The sequence below is a fragment of the Hyalella azteca genome, unplaced genomic scaffold (genome assembly GCF_000764305.2).
Source record: "Hyalella azteca isolate HAZT.00-mixed unplaced genomic scaffold, Hazt_2.0.2 contig5528, whole genome shotgun sequence".
Taxonomy (NCBI): Eukaryota; Metazoa; Arthropoda; class Malacostraca; order Amphipoda; family Hyalellidae; genus Hyalella; species Hyalella azteca.
The window spans coordinates 281,890-304,208 of NW_025935716.1; the positions used below are offsets into that span (position 1 = coordinate 281,890).

The window sequence follows — 22,319 nt, forward strand, 5'->3', positions numbered from 1 at the left end:
ATCATTTTAGTAATGAAATTCGAAATTAGTCCAGAGCTCAACGTTCAAATATATACCTTGAGTTGTGCTTGTGACTTGTACTTCTGTTCGTTTCTTTTTCTTAATTATCTTCTTGTTAGTCTGAAGGCTCTCTTGTGTTGGTGCTGAGTAATGGAAGGTTTACAGTAGAGGTTTATTATTCCGGCAATAATTAGTCATAATAATTAAAATTTAACGAGCAGAAAAAAAAGAATATAAAATACACGAATACGGGAAAAATTATCAACACGACCAAACTTGGTTGATTTTTCAAATATCGGGATAGAGATATATCATTGTATTCAATTTTAAGATATGTTTAGATTGTGTAGCAATCGTACGAATTGTCCATTGTTTAACGTGGAACTGAGTCGCGCCAGTGTGTTAGGTGATGGTATTTAATTTTGTATCACGATTTTTTGTATAAAAAAAGTGTTTACCTGTTTCTATTTGAACTAATTCCGTACGGTGAGTGTCCAAGGTGGGTTCTTCACGGGTCTCGACTATTGTAGCTTCAATGGGAACTGAAGAAAAGCGTTGTATTAGCGAGTAATGTTCAATAAATTCTAGACGTGATACGGAAATAGTAATATGAGTATAAGAGTGTTAGCCATATAGTTTTTGCTCATGAAGATCAGTAATATTTGCGAAAAATTAGGACATCTTTGAATATTCATGTTTTTAATCAGGGAATTTCAAGTTAGGAATGGATTACCGAGTTTTGTCGTTTCAACTCGTTCCAAAGTTTCATGGATGATGTCTGATAAAGCGGAAGTTTCTTCAGGCAACGGCACTGGTTCTGTGGTACCAAACGTGACTCAGTTTAATCTTAATGAAAGCATATTTTGAAAGAAACTTTACATGAAGCAAATGGTCTTGGCATTGCATAGACAATATATTATTGAGAATATTTGAGAATGATATTGATAACGATATCGTATCGACGTAAATACCTAGCGTAAATTAAAAAATAAATTGAATTTCTTTTTTATCATATGATGTGTCAATGTAATTAGTATAAGTGAAGTTGGTGTGATAAGGTGAAACCGATAAGTATTAACTAAAATCATCTGTAAAACGAATCGCATGTACAAGAAACTCAACAGCTGCCAGTCTACCAAAACAAAAATTTACTTCTTCCCATATCCTATACTGACTAAAAAGGATACATGTACTTATCAACACCCATTAAGCGCTCGTACATTTTCAATGCCCTGATCAGAAGTAGCTCAGTAAGTTTTTGTAGCTCGGACATGTTTACCTATCGTGGCATAAACTATCTCAATCGAATAAATTTAATAAAAATGAAGAATTTACCAAGTGAATGACTGGCAAACGAAGCTTTAAAATTTTCCACGTACAACCAAATATTTAGAAAATTCAGCTCAGCTTATATGTACGCATAGACAGTTGGATGAGAGAATTCACTAATTTTGAGTAGCTTTAACAATTTTTCAAGCGTTTTGAGGTTATTTGTTTGGTGCGCTCTTGCTGGCTCTGCCGGATTTATTGCATGTGAACGTGAATTAATAATTTACAAAAACTTTTTAAATTTTGTGCCACGATTCAAGTGGTAAAAACTCTCTTAACTCTCGCAATAATCATTGAAGGAACTAAAACGGCTTATTGTTATGTCTAGGCGTAGTTTCAGACATTTATAGCGAAAAAAGGTTGTTAATTAATATTTATTGTAGCCTATTTGAGATTTGCTTTGTTTTACCTGACTTGACCGCCACAATTTCAGTGAAGTGCGTGTCTTTGATTGTTTCGTCCAGTGTTTCAGCAATGATAGGTTGTATTGGAGCTGAAGAGAGGAGTTTGAAATGAGTTATTCAAATTCAGCGCATCCTATAATATATTTCATGTGTATTATATTTCATCTTTACTCAAAGTTAACATTCATAGTCCTGATATAGATTACTACAGATTGCCTGATTTCTGAGACAAAGAGGTGTTGTATATAGTAGAATTTCTGAATGCATGGCATGAATTTAGAATTATAAATAATATTTTGTACCTTCTACTGTTCCCTGTTGAGTATCTTCTGGAATAACTGGTTGTGTGGCTGTTGCGGAAGCTGCGACGTGAAATAAAGGTGTCATCAAATTTTGGCATGAATAATAATAATAATAAATAGATAAATCTACATGTTTCGGTCCATTGAGCTCTGTAAGACAATTAAAAAGCTTGAAATTTTGGTGATAACCTCTTGAATATGTGTTAGAAAATTTTGGTAGTTTGAAACAAATCACGCTCTTATGCACGTGAATAAATATTAAAACAATTAAAGAGTGATTGCAATTCAACTGCAATTAAGTGGGATGGGAAAAGTAAGAAACAAACGCAACAAATTAGGGAAAAAAATATTCCATACGAGCACAGAAACTATTTCGGGTGCGAGAAAGACGGGAGTTGCCCAGTTCAGTAGAAGTAAATTCATGAAATGTATAGATATATGCAAGTGATTAATTTTTTAATCAGAATAGAATCGAACGATAGATTTTATTTGATGTCTTTCAGCCTCTTATATTATTCCATTGTGTTGGCCAATTGTTCTGTATCGGCAACGTTTGAAGATGGTACTATTGGAATCAGGACTGTTGGCAAGAGAAATGTTTATGGTTGAAATACCAAGACAATTAATGAACAGATGTAACAATTGATCTTTAAAATCTATCTGCCGAGGAGAAGCAGAAAAATAATCATAAACTCTTGAGCTTGTTAAAAGACCACATATTTGGCTGGGCCGTTAAGGGGTTTGAATGGTTACATAGGTCTGAATCATGCATCAAGGCATTTATTTTAGTCATACAAAAGTACCTTCTCTGCCTTCGGTGACTTTTACTTCAGTTCGTATCTTTTTCTTGATGATTTTCTTCACAGTCTTAACAGTTTCTTGAACAGGAGCTAAAAGGAAATAATGTCTCATCGTCGCGATAACAAGAGGTACAGTACAAAATTTCTCCTCCCATTTAAGCGAATTTGCTTCAATTAACTTCGATGTAAAATGTATGTCATGAAAGCTAATGTTAAATATTTAAGGCAGAATTATTGTGGCATGCATTCCTCATTACCTGTGTCGATGTGTATGACTTCAGTGCGATGTGTCACCAACAAGGGTTCCTCATGAACCTCGGCAGTGAAAGGCTCTACTGGAGCTGTAGAAAAATGTTGAAAGTAAGTGTCGAATATGAGAGTTGCTTTCCAAGTTATTGGAAGTACCACCCTGGCACCTAACTTGATGTAGAAAAAACATTATGTATGTCATCGATCGTTGGCCACGAATGACTCACGTAAAAAGTATTTCAGAGAGTCAGAAATTTCATTAGTTTAGATCAATTTGTTAGGTCCTATGGTGGATTTCGATTGTCATCGGGGACAGTAGGACAAACGAACGCTGCAATAAAATGTCCTCCACCGAAATCAAAGATTTAATTATCTCATGATGTCAACCATTGAACCGAAAATTTTCAGCTTTTTGTAGAGGTAGTATGTAAGATATTTTGGAGCGAAAATGTGCATAGATAAAAAATCGCGATTTTTCGAGTCGGTGGACACCATTTGTGAATACGATTGATACTAACCAGTGTCATTGGAGATCATTATAGCCTATAAGTTAGTTATTTTGCTTCGAACACAAGTACCTATTTCTGTTGGCCGAACGACTTCTTCAGGAAGCGTCTCTAGGATGGCAGTGACTGGTTCTGGAGCAACAGTGACTGGTTCTGGAGCGACAGTGACTGGTTCTGGAGCGACAATGACTGGTTCTGGAGCGACAGTGACTGGTTCTGTAGTGACAGTGACTGGTTCTGGAGCGACAGTGACTGGTTCTGGAACGACAGTGACTGGTTCTGGAGCGACAGTGACTGGTTCTGGAGCGACAGTGACTGGTTCTGGCATGGCAGTTACTGGTTCTGGCATGACAGTGACTGGTTTTGGCATGGCAGTTACTGGTTCTGGCATGGCAGTTACTGGTTCTGGGATGGCTGTGACTGGTTCTGGAGCGACAGTGACTGGTTCTGGGATAGGTGCAGGTTCTGGAATGCGAAATAATGTTGGCATATCAGACTTGGATGAAAAAAATTAATATGTTAATTGACATAAATGCTGGAGAGCCCTGACAAATCTGAATTGTATTCTTTGTCTGATGCGTTGAAGCTGGTTGTATATTTATGTGAATTGTTTTGTTCAGACAGAACACGTACTACTTGATTACCTGTAATTATTTGTGTTTCCTGTGTGTCGAAGAATTTCAGCTCCTCGTCTTCCTGAAGTTCTGTTGTTAGCGTTTCAGTTGGAGCTGAGTGAGGGCGTTGTCAGTGAGTTGACAGTCAGAAACAGTTCACGAGAAAAAAATATAAAACTAAAATATAAAAATATATAATAAAATATAAAAATCCCTCATGTGCCAGTTCTAAAAAGTGATTATCAAATGCAGCGTTACTAATAAAGACAACTAAGGCTTCAATAGATATTATACATGTTCGAGAAGGCAAAAATTTGCCTACTAGTAAAAAAAATCTCGTGTTAAAATTTTCTGATCTGTTGATTAACCAAGCACGATGACAGCATAAGGTAGTAACATTAAATAATGGTTTCAAAAATTCGAAATATATGTAAAATTAAATACCGTGCGAACAGTTGAAAACAAAAGAATCTTAACAGAATTTGCTAAATTTAGATAGATCGATGAATGCATCACCAACTCACCTCCTGTTCGCTAATCATAATTGTGAATGTAGTCTCCAATTTGTAGTAAAATATTTAAAATCCATATAATCGAATTATAAATAGTTATATCCAGCAAAATTAACCGAAATTTAAGGGGAATGGAAGGCTTGCGATACTTAAATTCAAGAACGAGGTTATCGTAACATGTTAATATTAAGGAGAGCATAAGTGTTAAGGTTTTGGCATGATGTGAGTTATCGCGTATGAAAACAGAGAAGGAAGCGCATAATCAAAAACATGAGTAACATATTACCTTCTCTGACTTCGGCAATTCGAACTTCAATTTCTTTCTTTTTCTTCAGAACCTTTTGCTTTGTCTTTTGTTGCGGCGCTATACAAAGATAAATAATACATTGTCTTTAGCTAATTGTTTTGAATTAAAAATATTGCTAAATAAGCACAAAATCGGTTAAAAAATGTTGAATTATGTTTTTTCGTTCATGAATTTTTTACTTATATGTGATGTGTTCAAAGATACTCAAGTCGGAAATAGTGCATATGTTTCGTTCAGTATTTACCTGTTTCAATATGTACGACTTGAGTGTGTTGTGTCTCGAACACGGCTTCTTCTCTGAATTCGGCAGTGGAAAGTTCGTATGGAGCTGAAGAAAAATTAATTTCGTGTCATAAAGAAGGAAACGATTTTGAACTGTGTATAAAAAATGTAAATTCATTAAACAAATAACTGAATGCAATTTGTACAAAAAGCATACCTTATATCGTACTCTGTTATTATTGACAATGTAATTATGTTTCATGACTATTGATTCAAGTTTGTAATATCAGCTAAAAAATTACCCGTCTGTATTGGTACAACAATTTCCTCTTGCAGACGCTCAGGAATAGCCATGACTTTCTCTTGTTGAGTGGCAGGTTCTGCGGTGACAAGTAGAGTGTTGTAGGTATCTGTGACCAATCATGATTGTATTGGAGTAGATTGTACATAGAATTCTGTAAGATTCGCTCCTCATTGTGGGGCTGGGCAAACATTTATGTTTCAGCGTGGTTCGCTAAATTAGTGAAAATGTATCTTAGGGAATTTTTGGGGTGAAAAATCTATCATGATATTAATTTACCTATCATTTCTGGAAATAGGGCAAAGCGATGAGTGCACGATTATAATACGAAAACATAGCTCTTGCAATAGCTCTTGATACGTGGTATTTGGAATGGCAGGAATCGTTGACAGAAATTGTAGTCATTGTAAAGTTAAATTATCAAATGTAAATGATTGATTTGATAAGTACCGACCTACTAAACAAAAGATGCCTAAATTCATGTTATATACGATGCGTTTCTATACAAGCCCAAAAAAGTGGTCGTCAATTGAAAAAAATTAAATCTATTATCGTGTAAGAACAAAGAAAGACCTAATGCTCGGATCTAAAGTAATAAAACTCTCACTACTTATATGAATTCAACTCAGATTGTGAAGTGAAATCGTAATGAATGTTCAAATGTCTAAATAAATGTGCATTAAAATGAACTTGGTAGAATGAATCATGCCAAAACGACCGAAATGATTTATTGATCCCTTTAAAATCGGAACAACTTTGCCATTAATGGAAATTTATATGCGAAATTAGAGTAAATTCGGAGAAGAAATTTAACCCGTGAACCCCCCCCCCCTCCCAAAAAAATATCTGCAGCATTTTAAAAAATTTCTGTATGATGCGTTTGGAGTTGAGATTCTTAATAAGCCTTAAAAGTGACATTCATATCTGAATACTGAAATGAATTTCAGTTCGTCCCCCCGAATTTCGACAAGCGCTTATATTATTGACATCACCTCCCTCAGGGCGTCAAAATTGTTGCTGTATTACGAGAATTTCGGATGTTCAGATGAATTCTCAATTCCGTTTATAACCTACACAACATGCAAGAGAGTGCGAAAAATATTTTAGAGTACAAATTTTAGTGTTCTATTGAATAAAGTATAACTGATGAAGTGTTGAACATTACTGAATTAGGAATGTAAATGAGATAAGATTGAAATTAACTATAATATTTTTAAATAATGCAAACCATCAGCTTGATGGTATGTATATAAAATTTACTGTCAAGTGAGCGGTATAATAATGTGAATGCAAAGTTGTTTATAAAGTAAACATAATCATAAGCTACCTGGTGTTGGTTCTGGTAGTTCCTCTGGCAAACTGTCAGGTATTTCGGCGACTTCATGAGCTTCAGGTAAGTGTTCTGTTGAACCAAACGGTGACGTGAGTGAAAATAACCCTTAACAAAAAAATTCGTCAAAACTGGAGGGTATAGTGTTTTTGTAACAGCAATAATATATATGAATAACGACTATCATTGCAACAAAAATTAAAATGTTGTTGTTAATTTCGTTTAAAATAGCATTGAAAAAAATTGATCGCACTTAAATTTAAGGTCACGAACAAGGAACGGTCAAAAAGATGTAGGTAGAAGATCGGAGGCTAAAAAATGTAACAGAAGCAGCAGAGAAACGCAGCTGCAGAGTACCGCTCAAGCATTTTAGAATAAAGCAGAGAGGCAGAACACTAATATTAAGCCCTGCAAGGTCATAAAACGATGCCACAGAAAATGTTAAACGTTCAACATAATTTTGTTTCCCAAAAATCGTGTTTATTATTGAATGACTGGCATTATTCTACAAAGATTATTCGCGAACTTGTGCAGGAGTTGCAAGCCATCAACAAACCGAAATGTTGTAAAAGGTTGGATGACAAGTATACTCGTACTCATGCTATTCTAAATTTTCATCACTTCAAACGTTGACTTCCGTTCAGAGCCAAAAAACGCGAGCGAAATTCGCTGTAAGCAAAGTTATTTCGAAGGAGAAAACCTCAAATCAAGCGTTAATCTTTAAGGTGTTAAGCGCTGGAATGGTAATAATATTGTTAGCGAATACCTCGAACGAGATAAGCAAAATTTTCGTTCATAAAAAATATATATAGAGAGATGAATGTAAGTTGGACAGTGGCACGCGGTACCTGCAATGTCAACTTTCATCCAAAGCAAGGGACGGAGAGCGAAAGCAGAGGCATAGCTTATCATAGATTGGGCACGAAATAAAATCGAGCTGGACACATACGTAGAAGCCTAAATATCAATTAAATAATGATCGGAGAAAAATGTAAACCGCAAGCGGAGCTTCAGAAAATAATTCTCAATCATATGGTATATTCAGACATCAGGCATAAGCAAAAATGCGCATTAAGCTAAGCGATGTTATGCTGGTGATTGCATTCGTATTAATTATACATACGCCGTAAAGCCACCAGAAAGAGCAGTAGTGCAAAGATTATAAATACAGCCAGTGCGAATATTATTTAGATAAAAAAATAGGAAACCTGCGGGTGCAAAGCGGTAGAAAAGTGACGTCAAATACCTTCAGACACTTCAGTAGATTCACCATCGACTCGCTTCTTCTTTCTTATCACTTTCTTCACAGTTTTAACAGTGCGAGTTTTGACTGGAGCTGCAAGATTTTAAATTTTATTGTACATTAAGAAAATATTGTCATTTCCTTGCTAATTTATTTCAATAGGAAACGTAAAGAACTGATGAAGTTTATTTTCATCATTATCAGAATACCGAGACAAGATATCAGTCAGAATCTGGATAAGATATTATTCAGATAACAAAAAAAAAACAAGATTGACAAAGAAGTTCGAAATTATCCAAAATTCAAACTGCTAAACATTTTTGAGGTTCGATATGCATTAATGACTCGATATTTACATTGTCATTCCGACAAGTTTAAGGAAATATTTGTGTTATGTATCAGCGTTGAAACGTGATATTGAGAAAAATAAATTTTCAAATTAAAAGACGGAAGTATTAAAGAAATATATGCTTTTATTCCCAGCATCCGGCTTATCGATTCTAGTACTTGTATTTCCCGAGTAGCGTAAGTACCTTGTGTTAGAACCACTTCCGTGTCAACTGTTTCTGTCCTGTGTTGTGTAACCACTTGCTCCTCGGGTGCTGCAAGAAAGTACCATTCCGAATAATGGATGTAGTGCATTTATAGCGCGCTTATTTGTTGATTTACGAATCGCAAACTCAAAACAAGCTAGAAAAGCCTTTCGGCGTGATTTTGAAACTTGCATTGAGAATTTGGAGGGCGTATTCAAGTTTCATTTTCATTTCTTTGGTACTAAAATTCCGAATTAAGAAATAAAAATGAACCAAATGAGCGATCGACTGTATTTGCCGGGTATGTGTTCCACATGAAGTTCTTGGTCCGATATGACAACACAACGCACTAGTTTTTATGTCTGAGAATATCACAGATAAAAAAATAGTAAGTGGGAATGATGCGAAGGTAATTGAACTATTTGTCTTCTGAAAACCGCAAATAGTAGAACTTGTAAATTTCAGCACACACAAAATAAATTAGATAGCACATAAGAAAATTCAACTACAATAAATAATACCTTTATGAATAATTGTGGTTTGATCGTCGAGGATTTTGTCTGTTTGAATTATGTCCTCAACTGTGTCAAAGTAAGTCTCTTCTTCTGGTTCTGTAAAATAAAAATAATGTTGTATAACTGGCAGCCAGTACTACTGGTTTATTCTACATTACGATGGGACGATATTCGGATTCATGATTTTATTCATACAGCGATTGAATTTTTGCGAGAAAGTTAGCATTCCGATTGCGTGAGCATTGAAAAATTTTTTGTGGCTCTCATCCTAATCCGCACTTGAAACACACTGAATGCACAGTCAATTCGAATGCGAGGTTTCCATTATGGGGTTTTCAAGTTTTTAAAGAAAAATTAACGTTGCAATGTGCTGCTATACTACGAAAAACTGCATCGCATGATAAACGTTTTTGTGCGTGAAGTGAGTTAACGTTTCAACATATGGCACCACACGGCTTGTGCAGATGTAATATTTCTGCTCATTTGTTGAAGGTCGACGGCTGACATTTTAATTGATAGCCGAGGTGGAATTCTAGATTATCATATTGGGAGCAAAGATGTAAATGCGCTTTAAATATGAAGCTGCCGCAGATTTGTTCCCGCCACAATTTTGGGCGCTGAAGGAGATGCAGCAAAACACCCGCCGAATAAACCAGTATGAAATGGTGGTGACAATTCTCTAAAAGTTCTCAAATGAACAGATCTGTAGCATGCGCAGAAATCACTAGCAAATTAATATACAAAGGGAGGAATGATGGACGTTATAGAATTAGAACACGAGTGAAACAAAACATTGCCTGAGATCGACACAAGATTGTGTCATGAGGCAAAAGTCAAAATAGAACAGAATAAAGTGTGGGTTAAGTTTCATCAAGGGTTAAATTTTTTGAAAATTTTTTTAGATTGAATAGAACTGTACCTATTGGTAGAACTTCAGGCAGAACTTCAGGCAGCTCTTCGGGCAGTTGCTCAGGCAAAGATTCACGTACTACGGGAAGAACTTCAGGGAGAACCTCGGGCAGATCTTCTGTTAAAGCTTCAGGCAAAGCTTCCGGTAAAGCTTCAGGTAAAGCTTCCGGTAAAGCTTCAGGCAAAGCTTCAGGTAAAGCTTCAGGTAAAGCTTCGGGTAAAGCTTCAGGTAAAGCTTCGGGTGCAGCAGACACAACCTCCTCGACTGTGAACTCTGGAGAGCCCAATTGTCGTGTTCAGCAGGTTCACAAGTATTGATTATGTGGTTGTAGAGGATAACAGAATACTATTCACTTCCATTAGTTGAATGAGAGAAGAAATTACGTTCGGATCTTCCCATTTAACAAAAGGATGCAACAATTTGTGTAAATACAAGTTTTAAACAATGAATAGCTATCACCATAGCAATTTGTATGTCGCTAACTGGATGTACGTACAACGATTTATAAAGAATCGATTTATTTATCAGGCACGGATATGTCCAATTTCTCGCGTCTTCTATAAGAAATTATCTCTCAAATTAGTTCTCCTTCTTAGTATTGAATAAGGGCGCCAATCATTTTAAACCGGTTCAAAAATTTTTCATCTATATACTACATTTAATGACGATAAACACAATGAAAATTTATTCTCATATTTGTTCAAATATTATTCAATTCAAATGTCATGAAATGTATTGCTACCAATGTAAAAGAGATAACAGCTCGTAAGTAAATAAATAATCTTTGGAAAATCAGATCCACGTTAGAAATAAAAAGTGTAAGTAAGTTAGTTAACTTGAAGATTTTTACGGATTAATAAAAATGTTGTGAAAAACAGATGTATTAGTAAATTATTAATAAGGATGGAGAGTTAAACAGTTTCTGTAAGATCTGTTGATAGTCAATAGTCCGTAATTGTAATTAAACAATTAGTAAATATAATCATATGACAATTTTCAAAAAAGCTCACCTTTTGTAAACGAAGTAAAAAATATTAAGTAAGTAGTGCGTCATTGTAACTCAACTGCTAAGAGATCAGTCATAGGTTCATATCGATGTAAATTGTTTAGTAATAATTGTATTGAATGTGAAACCAATAATATTTGTGAACAAGAAATTCAGTATTGTTGCCGTAATTTCTTCGCAATAAGTTGTTGGTTTGGAGTTGATTAACGATGTAAAATATGAGTGATTAGCCGCAGTAATTACCAGTAAAATTGTTATATAGCCAGATATGTATGAAAAAAGAGAAATAGAGTACCTTCATGAATTTCGACGACAAGCTTCTCTGGTTTCTTCTTTTTGATGATTTTCTTGACCTTGTGTATTGAGGCCTGTGGCTCGGGCGCTAATTTCACAGGTGGAATTAAATTTAATGCACCCAAATTCAGCAATATATGAGGATTATTGGACGGAATATTGGAATTTTATAATTGTATTATTAGTTTTGGCAGTGTAACTTGAAAAAAATGTGATTTTATTCAATAGATTTTGATCCGTTTGAAAGGAATGTTAGAGGTTCATTCTGGAATACTGAAATTATGCAGCTGATTACATGAAAAAATGAATTTAATATTGCTACCATATGTGATAATAATGATTCTAATTGTTATTGAAATTAATAATTTGAGAAAATAGTTTCTTGTTATGGTGTTACCTGTTGCAATTGGAATTTCATCAGTTTGTGGCGTTGACAGTTCTGGTTCGAAGGAGGTTTCAGCAGTGACAGCCTTCGTAGGCGCTGTTATAAAATCTGTATGTCATGATTTGTAAATGAAAAAATACTCTAAATTTCACCATAAAAATGACCACGTGCTAATGTAAGTAGCAACATTATGTTGGGTACCCAGGAAATAAGTTCTATTAGGCTCTGTAGGTGATCAAAATTGGTATGTTAATGTATGATAATGTTACCTATTTCGTAGGTGTCCGGTAAATCGTCTGGAAGTTCCTCGGGAAGTGCTTCTTCTATTTCTTCCTGTTCGTGTGTGTATTCTGTATGGTAGATCCACGAAAATAAATAGATACAAAAATGGGCAGACAAATATTTTATATATGATTAGTGTTTTGAATAGTGAAGTGAAGTAAAGCTTCGGACAACTAAACGCCGATAGTGGAATAATGCAAGCATGTGAGAATACGTATATGATACGTACGTATATGATACGTACGTATCATATTTCACTTCTTTTTCAACCGACGACTTAAGCTCAATTCAGGGTAATAGCGATCTTGTGCCTAACAAGCAATGTGTTGAGATATTAAACGCAGAATTCTGAAATATTGGATCACCTAAAAAAGTTCAAAGGAAAAATTGAACAACTAAGCCTGGAACGGAAATAACTCGAAAGCTGCCAACAACCAAGAAAGTATTCATCATGTTCAAGTTTTAATGCATGCAACCACGCTGATAATTTCTTGGAGCACAAAACAAAATAAAACACGACCAAGGAGACAGTAAAAATGCTAGAGGGTACTCACCGCTCCCGGAAAAATAAAAAAATAGTTGAAAATGTTAATTTCATGGACGATGTTGAAAACAGAAGGTCCGATCAGAAAACAGTGATGTTAGCTATGTCGAAAAATTCTTCAAACTGACGACCGTGTCAAAAGAGATTAGGCAAGACTGCGTAAAAGATTCGTCAATCGTCAATTTTACATTAGAAGTTAGAGAAGTCATAAGTCCATTCGCCACGAATTGTTTGTAAGATGGTATTTACTTTACAAGTCTTTCTACTTGAAACAGCAATGTTGGTCAGTAAAACAACACGAATTACGCAAAAACGCATTAGAACTCGCCTACAATTATCGACGGAAAAATTATCACGGAACGAAAAGCTCATGTTAATCTCGTTTGCTTTCCAGGCATCAACGTTAGTTATGAAACATTCCAGACTTACGAGTCTTCTCTATTTCGAGAATTTTTTGCTCATCAATTTCTTGTCGAATTTCAACCTTCTCTTCGGTTACCGGCTTTTTGACGATCTTCTTAATGACTTTCTTTTTGATAATCTTTGTTGGTTTAACTTCAATGTGCTCCTCTTCTTTAACGTCTGTCACGAGGCGTTCGATTGTGCTTTCTTCATGATAAGTTTGCGGTCGCTGAACGACCTCGGTTACTGTCATGACCTCTTCTTCGTCAGGTTGGATAATTTCTTCGACAAGGGACTCGGTGGGCTTCTCTTCAACAGGCTTCTCTTCAACAGGCTTCTCTTCAACAGGTTTCTCTTCAGATACATCATCGTCAATCGTGGTCACTTCGACGGTTTCTTTTGTAAGCTTCTTCGGCTTCTTGATTATTTTCTTGACTTTTCTTACTACTGTCGGGGATTTTTGGACTTCGGTCTGCTGAATAATGCTTTTATTCATTACTGATTCTTGTTGGCTGAATGAAGCCTGATGCTGTACAAAGCTCTCCGTCATAGTTTCCAAATTTTCAGATTGTTGAGAAATTGTGAATTGACTCTCCTTCATAAGCAACATAGGCTGCTCACTTGACACTTGCTGGAGCTGACTAACTTCCCGGTTAACCGTAACTTCCTGCTTCGGAGCTTCAATAACCTGCATTTGAACTCCTTCTTCACTGACAACTTGTTCGCGGGAGGTAGTAACTTGTTGCACTTGTCGATTTAGCTGCGAAGTCACCAACACTTCACGCTGAACTGAGCTTTGGGCTTCAGCCAAAAGCAACCGCGCAGTTTGCTCATCCACAACAAACTCTTCTGTGGTTTTTTCCTCTGCAAAATATCATATTTTTTCATAGGTGATGTAACTCAAATGTCACAAAAATCAATACAAATTTACACGAATGTAGTATTTTCATGTAGCGATGTCTGGAAGAGGGGTGATAGGTATAGCTTTGAATTGTTAGCGAGTATGTGGTTAGAGTGGATATAAGCTCTCCGTCGTATGTTATAAAATGGTTTAAAATTAGTGTTATGTTGAACCTTTTCGAGGTTACGTGTTTAATAAGAGGTTAGAGACGCACATAGGCTTCCAAGTCTCACGATTCTAAACAATTGAACAATCACGACTAAATCGATCACAACCGCCATGGAAAATAATTTGCATAATTTTGTAAGCAAGTGCATCCAAAACATTGAGAAACGTTCTTGAAGTGAACGTAAGCTGAAGCGAAACAAATAATTTGAAATAATAATCTGTGTTCATTGGGGAATCGTGAATTTTTTTAAATTCCGTCAAAGAAATGAAGAAAATAAATTTTACATTTCAAGATATTAGATGCATTTTTGCGTAAGTTAACTTCTCCAGCCATTCAAATTCGTAAATCCTGTCACATTATTTACAGTTAGTTACGAACATCGTAAAAAAGTTTTTAAAAATTCATTCATTGAGGAATATCGCAGCGACATGCATATAGCTATTCTGAAAATGTAGGCAAAGTAATTGCGGTTCAATTGAAATGAAAGTTGTTCAAAAAAGTAGAGACTTTTCCTTCTTGTAGTGCGTCTATATCCTCTTTGGGTTTCGTGTTCACGGTCTTACCTGTGATGAGAGCAGGTGCCAGCGGTTGTGGTTCTGGCTGGGTGGGTTTCGTTACTGGTTCTAACGTGACTAATTCAGGTGTTGGTTCAGGTTGTGGCGATTTTGTTTTGGTAGTTGGTTTGGGTTTAACGGGCATTTCTCCAAGTTCTGGCTCGGGGACTTGGGGCACTGGTTTTAGTTTTACTTCTTCAGGAGCCTGCTCTGACTGAGAAGGCTTTGGAACCGGCTTCAGTTTGATCTTTTCAGGTTCTGGCTGTGCTTCCACCGGCCGCTGAGTTGGTACTAGCTGGACTTTTTCCGGTTCAGGTTCTGGCTTAGGAGTTCTCTGAACTGGCTTCAGCTTGATTTCTTCCGGTTCAGGTTCTGGCTTTGGAGTTCTCTGAACTGGCTTCAGCTTGAATTCTTCCGGTTCAGGTTCCGGCTTTGGAGTTTTCTGAACTGGTTTTAGCTTGACTTCTTCCGGCTCAGGTTCTGGCTTAGGAGTTCTCTGAACTGGCTTCAGCTTGACTTCTTCCGGTTCAGGTTCCGGCTTTGGAATTCTTTTAACTGGCTTTAGCTTGACTTCTTCCGGTTCAGGTTCCGGCTTAGGAGTTCTCTGAACTGGTTTCAGTTTTACTTCTTCCGGTTCAGGTTCCGGCTTCGGAGTTCTCTGAACTGGCTTTAGCTTGACTTCTTCCGGTTCAGGTACCGGCTTTGGAGTTTTCTGAACTGGCTTTAGCTTTACTTCTTCCGGCTCAGGTTCCGGCTTAGGAGTTCTCTGAACTGGTTTCAGTTTTACTTCTTCCGGTTCAGGTTCCGGCTTTGGAGTTCTCTGAACTGGCTTTAGCCTAACTTCTTCTGGTTCAGGTTCTGGCTTTGGAGTTCTTTGAACTGGCTTTAGCTTGACTTCTTCCGGCTCAGGTTCTGGCTTAGGAGTTCTCTTAACTGGTTTCAGTTTTACTTCTTCTGGTTCAGGTTCCGGCTTGGGAGTTCTCTTAACAGGTTTCAGTTTTACTTCTTCCGGTTCAGGTTCTGGCTTAGGAGTTCTCTGAACTGGCTTTAGCTTGACTTCTTCCGGTTCAGGTTCTGGCTCAGGAGTTCTCTGAACTGGCTTTAGCTTGACTTCTTCCGGTTCTGGCTCTGGTTTTGGAGTTGTCTGAACTGGCCTAAGTTTAACTTCTTCCGGTTCAGGTTCCGACTTAGTAGTTTTCTGAACTGGCTTTAGCTTGACTTCTTCCGGTTCAGGTTCCGGCTTAGGAGTTCTCTGAACTGGCTTCAGCTGAAGAGGTTTGGGCTGTTCCTCAGGTTTTGGAATTTCTTTCTTTTTGAAGGGCTTTAATTTAACTTCTTCCGAGATCTCATCTTGTTTCGGAAGCCTCTTCGGTGGCTTCAACTCCACGTCATCCACTGCGGGCTGCAGCGGTTCGATCTTTTTGAGCGGTTTCAATATTTTTTCTTCATCTTTTGTTTTTTCGTCTCTTGTCGGTTTCGTTATTGGTTTAAGTTCCACCTTTTCTTGTTCTGCTTCCTTCTTTTGTTTAATGACTCTTCTCGTCTTCTTTTCAGGAGCATCAGCTTCAGGAATAGGTTCAACTCTATCTGGTATTTCAATTGGACGAATTTCCGCAAGTAATTTTTCTTCAATTAGTGGTTCCTTCTCAGGGATCGGTTTCAAATGAACTTCTTCGGGCACCTGCTCAGGCTCCTTTGGCCGCTGCTTGATTTTAAACTTCAACGGCTCCGGTTCAGTTTTTTCTTCGACTACCTTTTTAAGACCAATTAGCTTAGTAGCTTTTGGTTCTTCGGAAGCTGGAAGTTCTTGTTCTTCAGGCTGTACAGGAGCTCTGTAGATATCTTGTGGGGCCTCTTCCTTCACAGTAGAAACTAAATCCAAGTTGCGATATTCCAAGTTTACATCTTCTCGTTCCGGTATTGTGATGCTCTTTAGTCCAAGTGGTTTTTCTTCCACTGGCTGAACAGTGTGAGGCTTTGGAACATCTTGTGAGGGTTTTGTGAACGGCTTTAGTGTAACTACTTCAGGTTCCTCGTCTGGCTTCAAGTCGCGCTGTTTGGGAGCTCTAAATTTCATCTGCTCAGGTTCAGCATCAGGTTTCTTTTTAACAATTATTCTTTTCTTAATAATTCTTTTCTTGGTGCTAGGAGAACCAGGTGCCGATACTTGTTCCGTGACTTGAGTAACAATGTTATCAGCGAATGGAGTTTCTTCCGGTTCTATCTGTTCGTCAGGAACTACATCACTTTCTGCAGGAACATCAACAAGTAGTTCTTCTGGTATGGGAGAGCTTAATGCCACCTGCGCAGTTTCTGGAATGGGTTCGGGTGTAGAAATTTTAGATATAGATTCAATTTTTCTTTGTGCCACAGTAGTTGTGTTAGTGTCTTCTGTGATAACAGGTCGCAACTGAACTTTCTCGGGAGGTTTGTCTTCCCTCAGAGTCTTTTTGGCTGTTGGTTTCAATTGGACCTGTTCAGTGTACTGTGATTGCTCAGGTTGTCGAGATTCACGTTTGATAGGTTTCAAAGAAACGGCTGCTTGAGAGAATGTTGTCTTTTGGGGTTGAGGGCGTTTTTCTAATAAAGTTTTGGGATGCTTGGTTGGTAGTTGGTCCAGACCGATTTCATCTTTTCCAATGGTAATGGCATCAGAATCAGACAAGTCTTTGGTTTGCTCAATAGAAACGTCAACGTCAGTGTTCAAATTTAGTTCTGTGTAATCAGTCACTTCAGTAAAGGGCTGGGAGGGCATTTCTCTTTCAATTTGATCAGTTTCTTCACGCACATAATTGGACATGATATTTGAGTCGTCTAAGTCCCTTGTTTTCTGCATGGCATACGAGTCAACATTTTCCCCAATTTCAAGTTGTGTGTGGTCGAATTGCTCAGAATAAACATCAGAATACAAGATTGGCTCATGCGTTTCATGAATTTGGTCAGTGTCGCCGCTGATAAAATGCTGATCGCCTGCGAGTCGGGTATCTCTGTCTTTTAGTTCTTTGGGGCGTATCACTCTTTTCACTACCCGTTTCTTAATTTTAGGTTTCGAGGACAAGGGGAACTCAGTCGTTTCTGTCAGAGGGTGCTCTGAAGTTATGGTAGAGTCATCTGTTTCAACAAAGGTTTGGAGTGTCTCAGTGATTTCCGGCGCTGTGAAAGTAGGTTCTTGGGAAGTTATAGTTTGTAGTGGTTTGGCTGGCGAGAGAGGTTGTGTTCGGTATGGTAGAGGCTCGAGTCTTTCTTGTGTACCTTGACTCTCAACCTCCGATTCCTTCGTCTCATAGTCTAGCACATGAGTCTCTGTCGGTGAGCATCAAATTAAGGTCAAGAATCAACCAGAATTTTATGTGAAATCTACGTCAAATGATGGATTTAATTTGGTGCAAAGTTGAAGGTGCTGTGGCGAACTTATACTAAGACGGAGGACGGAAACACAACGAGGCATCAAAATATGAACAGAATGTTCTAAAAAAGTAAATAATAATCCACTTCAATAGATAATGAATAGCAACAACCACTGCTATTAATCTCAATTTCAGGATCATAGTAACTTCTGTATCTAAAATAGTAAGTCCAGATAATGAACGAAGAATGCTATCGTGCCCTCGAAGTTCGATCCGAACGAGACGCCACGACAATCTCTTCGTGGAATAATAATAATAATAATAATAATCAATCTCCAAGGATTACTAGCACTGTAAATAAAATGAAGTCCCAAACAGAAATAGCTTCATTGAGTAGATTTGATGAGTGGTCCTTACCTTTTTCAACCTGAGAAATGGCGGCGTGTGCCAGCTCCTCCTCGTGGAAGACCTGCCATGCATGTTCAGCCAACACGCGGTCTGAGAAGCCACGACATATCCAGAAGAATAAGCATAGATCTCAATAGCAGCGAAGGAAACTACAATCATTTCGGGCTGGACAAATGAGCCAAACCGCGGGGTAAAGCACTAAAGATTTCAGAAACCCACCCCACAATCAACTTTAAAATCTCTAGCACACCTAGAGCACACTTCATGAATATCAACTCGGAGCGATAAACCTCGAAAGCCACTACATAGTTCGATATGCCGATTCTTATATGGTCATTGGGGATGGGACTGAATATAAGCAAAAATCTAAAACACTATATACCAAACAAAGGTTCATATTCTAAACTACATTGCACGAAATCAAACAATTTAAATTCGTATCCTGAAAGAAAGACATAGTGAGTTGACATAGAAAAACTCAGAAAATTTCCAGAAGCGCGACTAAAAAGTAAAGGCGAGCATCCGGGCGGCAAAGTCCTGCATTAAGCTGAGCAAATAATATTTTATTAGCCACAAAACCAATAAACAAACTATAGTAGAATTGCAAGAATTAAAATGGCCCTAATTTTCTTGAGAGTCCAAACTGAGTAACATGAAATTTTTCGAATCTCTACAGCAATTATACTTTACATGCCGAGTGAATCTAAAAATGTTTAAAATCCAGACTTCGGGAAAGTGAACTTCTTTTTTCAAGTCAATCTATTTCACGAGTTTGTACTGTGTTTTGTTTAGCATTAATTTTTTTTTTTTGCTAGAAGCCACCCACCTTCTTTGGCATCTCTATAAGCCTCTTCGACGAGGACCTGAGCCACCATCACCGAGTGTCCTTGTTTCTCAACAATATTCACGAGCGGCTGCTGGGTCTCCGGCTTCTTGAGTTGAGGAAGTTGTCCAGCTACGCAGAAGGCAATGATTTCTTCCGTTTCTATGCCTTGGTTAAGCATCTGGGATACTTTCTCAAGCTCCTGAGTAGTGGTCGACCACTTGCCCATCTCTCTAGGAATTACTTCTTTGAAGAGAATGTCTTGGCGCACGTTACTAGCATGTTTCAACATGCGCAAAAAGGCTTTCAAGCCTACTGGGTGTTGCTGTGACTGCAATTTCGTTTCTTCGGCTAGGACTAGCGAAACATTCCTCTGGTGACCAATGTACTCGCATATCTTGACGAGCGCTGTCTGAATGCTTGGCTGCTGCAGAGCTGGAAATTCCCCAGCACGGAAAAGAGACCAAATCTCGTTGACACGGACGCTGTTCCTCAATAAAGTGTGAACCCGGGCCAACTCGATTATGACTTGCTCATCCTCAAAGAACTTAGGCGCAATTTCTTTGACCACTTCTTCTCCTCTGATTGATGTGTCGGAGACTCGAACGAAACATTTCACACCGGGAATTTGACTCGGTGAAAATTCCTCAGGCTCGATTTCGGGATACGTTTCTTCGATAGCGATAGGTGCTTTCCAGTTGGTGTAAACTTGGTCGATGCGGTATTCTTTTGGTGTCAGTGGTTCCACCTCCTTAAGTGGAGGTGCCTCTGACACACGACGTTGAGGCTTCCACGTGTTGAGTTTTGCTTCTTCAAGCTCTTTCTCTTTTTCAATGTTAGCTTTCTGCCTCTCTTCCTTCATCCTTAGCATAGCTTCTTTGTGTGCATGCTTCTCTTTCTCGCTTCGCTCGCGCTCTTTGACCTTCATATGTTGCGCTGCGTGCTGGATATTGAGGGCAGCATAGCGCTCATTTGCAATAGTTAATTTCTCTTCGTATGTTAATTCTGCAGAGCGAAAAAAATGAAGTCTCAACTATGGGTATAGAGACAGTTAGGAAAGAAAACAGTCTCAAAACAGCGACACTACTTGAAGAGATGGTACAATGGTACATGGAAACATTAGCAATATAAAATTAAGAATTTAAAATTTTCACAAGTCTACAGCACCAGTTACAATACAATCTGGCAATGCACAACCACGAAGGCAGTACTTCACAATACGAAATTTCACGAACTACACAGACTGTTTTCTTTTCTATTAGCTTTAATGCATGCGAAAATATATGTTTAACTAATAAGAAGCAAAATGCATCATGAAGAGAATAATGAATGCTATAAGAAGCAAAGAAATATGCGGAAAACAAATCATAATAACGAAGCATCAGCAGCCGCGTCGATACTTTTAATAAGTAATTATACTCACCAACGACTTCGAGTGTAGCTTTGGTATAGGCCTCCCCAGCTGAGTTGACAGCACGACACACGTACTCGCCCCTGTGCTTAGGCGACGCCTCCACCAGCGTCAGGAAGGCTTTGTCGCCGCGCACACGCATCTGAGCAGAGACAAGGTCCAAATTGTGGCTTTAGAGTCTCACCTTGTATTCTTCCATAGAAAATTTATGTACGACTTTAAAGTAAGGACTTAATTAAAGGAGGCATATTTAGAGTGGCTTTAGAGTAACACCTTGTGTTCTTCCATAGAAAATTTATGTACGACTTTAAAATAAGGGCTTAATTTAAGGAGGCATCTTTAGAGTAGCTTTATAGTCCCACCTTGTGTTCTTCCATAGAAAATTTATGTACGACTTTAAAGTAAGGGCTTAATTTAAGGAGGCATCTTAAGAGTAGCTTTAGAGTAACACCTTGTATTCTTCCATAGAAAATGTATGTACGACTTTAAAGTAAGGGCTTAATTTAAGAAGGCATCTTCTTATTGGAGAATTTATGTCCATAAATAGATGTTCATTTCAGTACATATTGGATGATTCTTCGCTTAATGTTTATTCGATACCTAAGTTATTATCTAAGAGCACTTAAATATTTTTGCTGAATTAAAATTGAGGAAGCAAGTCTCACAGAAAAGCATGAAAATACCGCAACCCCACATTACAGTGGGCTAGCATGAATTGCAGTAGGTTCCTTCAAGCACTTATCTACTCTTCACAGGCTGACATAATCAAAATCAACCATCAATTAATTTAATTTTTATTCATTTTTATGTGTGGATCCTTCCCTAACATAATTAGAGAACCGCCTAGGCTTCGGCCGAATAATCACTACACTCGGCGCAAAGTTATTCCGGGTCTGCTTGGCCACCCAATCAAAATCATATCAGAAGCACCGATCCGACTCTATAGTCGCCTGAGAGTATGAAAAGGGTAGGCCGAGCCGAGTCATACTCGTACCGAGTTAGAAAGCTGCCCAAACGTGGTGCTGTTCTTGTTAGCGCACTTTAAGAAAGGTATGTCGTATTTTCATATTATTCTGAGCGACTAGCTACATTAATTGTCATTCGAGCTGGCGAATAGCAACATATTTTTAATGCACTTAGCTAGATGTCATAATGTGATATCATAAGTTATCTAAGAAGAGGCAAATAATTATGCTGTCACGTAGATAATTGACAAGATTTTATAAAAATAATTCGATAGACATGAAGTACATTTATTCCAAGTTTATTGATGTTTTGGCCTGATTTTATGAAGCCTTATTTTCTAATATACAAGTCATAGTCTTCAATGCTGTAATTGAAGTTCTCATACAATTAATGCATCTTTGCACAGCAAATTTGTAGACTTAACCACGAAAATGCTTACGAGAAATCAGAATTATCACTTACATCTGGCACCAACATAATTTGATCAACGTGGTTTAATAAATGATCATTTCATACTCACTTGATAAGATTGTAGTTGATGAATGAGAAGATTGTCATGATACCATGTAATTTCTGGCTTAGGGTTACCAACGAATGTGACTGTGAAAACGTGACTATCCATTTCCTTAATTCTGCCGTCTACCAGTTCTTGTACGAACTGGGGCTCGATGTGCTCCGCTGAAACACAACAACAAAATTATCAAACATTGATTATTGAAATCATTGGGGTATTGTCATGATAATATCCAC

General features: G+C 37.6%; 1 protein-coding gene across 1 annotated transcript in view; it reads right to left on the reverse strand.

The window, feature by feature from the left end:
- Positions 1–22,319, reverse strand: part of LOC108682039 (titin) — a 182,954-nt gene that overhangs the window by 75,602 nt on the left and 85,033 nt on the right. Inside the window, exons 50-76 of the mRNA XM_047880517.1 lie at positions 22,090–22,247; positions 20,616–20,745; positions 19,196–20,197; positions 18,379–18,459; positions 15,278–17,917; positions 14,624–15,061; positions 13,018–13,854; positions 12,032–12,112; positions 11,775–11,858; positions 11,379–11,465; positions 10,087–10,350; positions 9,174–9,263; positions 8,653–8,721; positions 8,123–8,212; positions 6,874–6,948; positions 5,548–5,655; positions 5,268–5,351; positions 5,003–5,080; positions 4,235–4,318; positions 3,663–4,055; positions 3,093–3,176; positions 2,839–2,925; positions 2,036–2,095; positions 1,739–1,822; positions 734–817; positions 459–542; positions 57–143 (exon numbers count right to left, since the gene is read on the reverse strand). Of these exons, the coding sequence (XP_047736473.1) occupies positions 57–143; positions 459–542; positions 734–817; positions 1,739–1,822; positions 2,036–2,095; positions 2,839–2,925; positions 3,093–3,176; positions 3,663–4,055; positions 4,235–4,318; positions 5,003–5,080; positions 5,268–5,351; positions 5,548–5,655; positions 6,874–6,948; positions 8,123–8,212; positions 8,653–8,721; positions 9,174–9,263; positions 10,087–10,350; positions 11,379–11,465; positions 11,775–11,858; positions 12,032–12,112; positions 13,018–13,854; positions 14,624–15,061; positions 15,278–17,917; positions 18,379–18,459; positions 19,196–20,197; positions 20,616–20,745; positions 22,090–22,247 (7,443 nt within the window). The remainder of the gene's footprint in view (positions 1–56; positions 144–458; positions 543–733; positions 818–1,738; positions 1,823–2,035; positions 2,096–2,838; positions 2,926–3,092; positions 3,177–3,662; positions 4,056–4,234; positions 4,319–5,002; positions 5,081–5,267; positions 5,352–5,547; positions 5,656–6,873; positions 6,949–8,122; positions 8,213–8,652; positions 8,722–9,173; positions 9,264–10,086; positions 10,351–11,378; positions 11,466–11,774; positions 11,859–12,031; positions 12,113–13,017; positions 13,855–14,623; positions 15,062–15,277; positions 17,918–18,378; positions 18,460–19,195; positions 20,198–20,615; positions 20,746–22,089; positions 22,248–22,319) is intronic.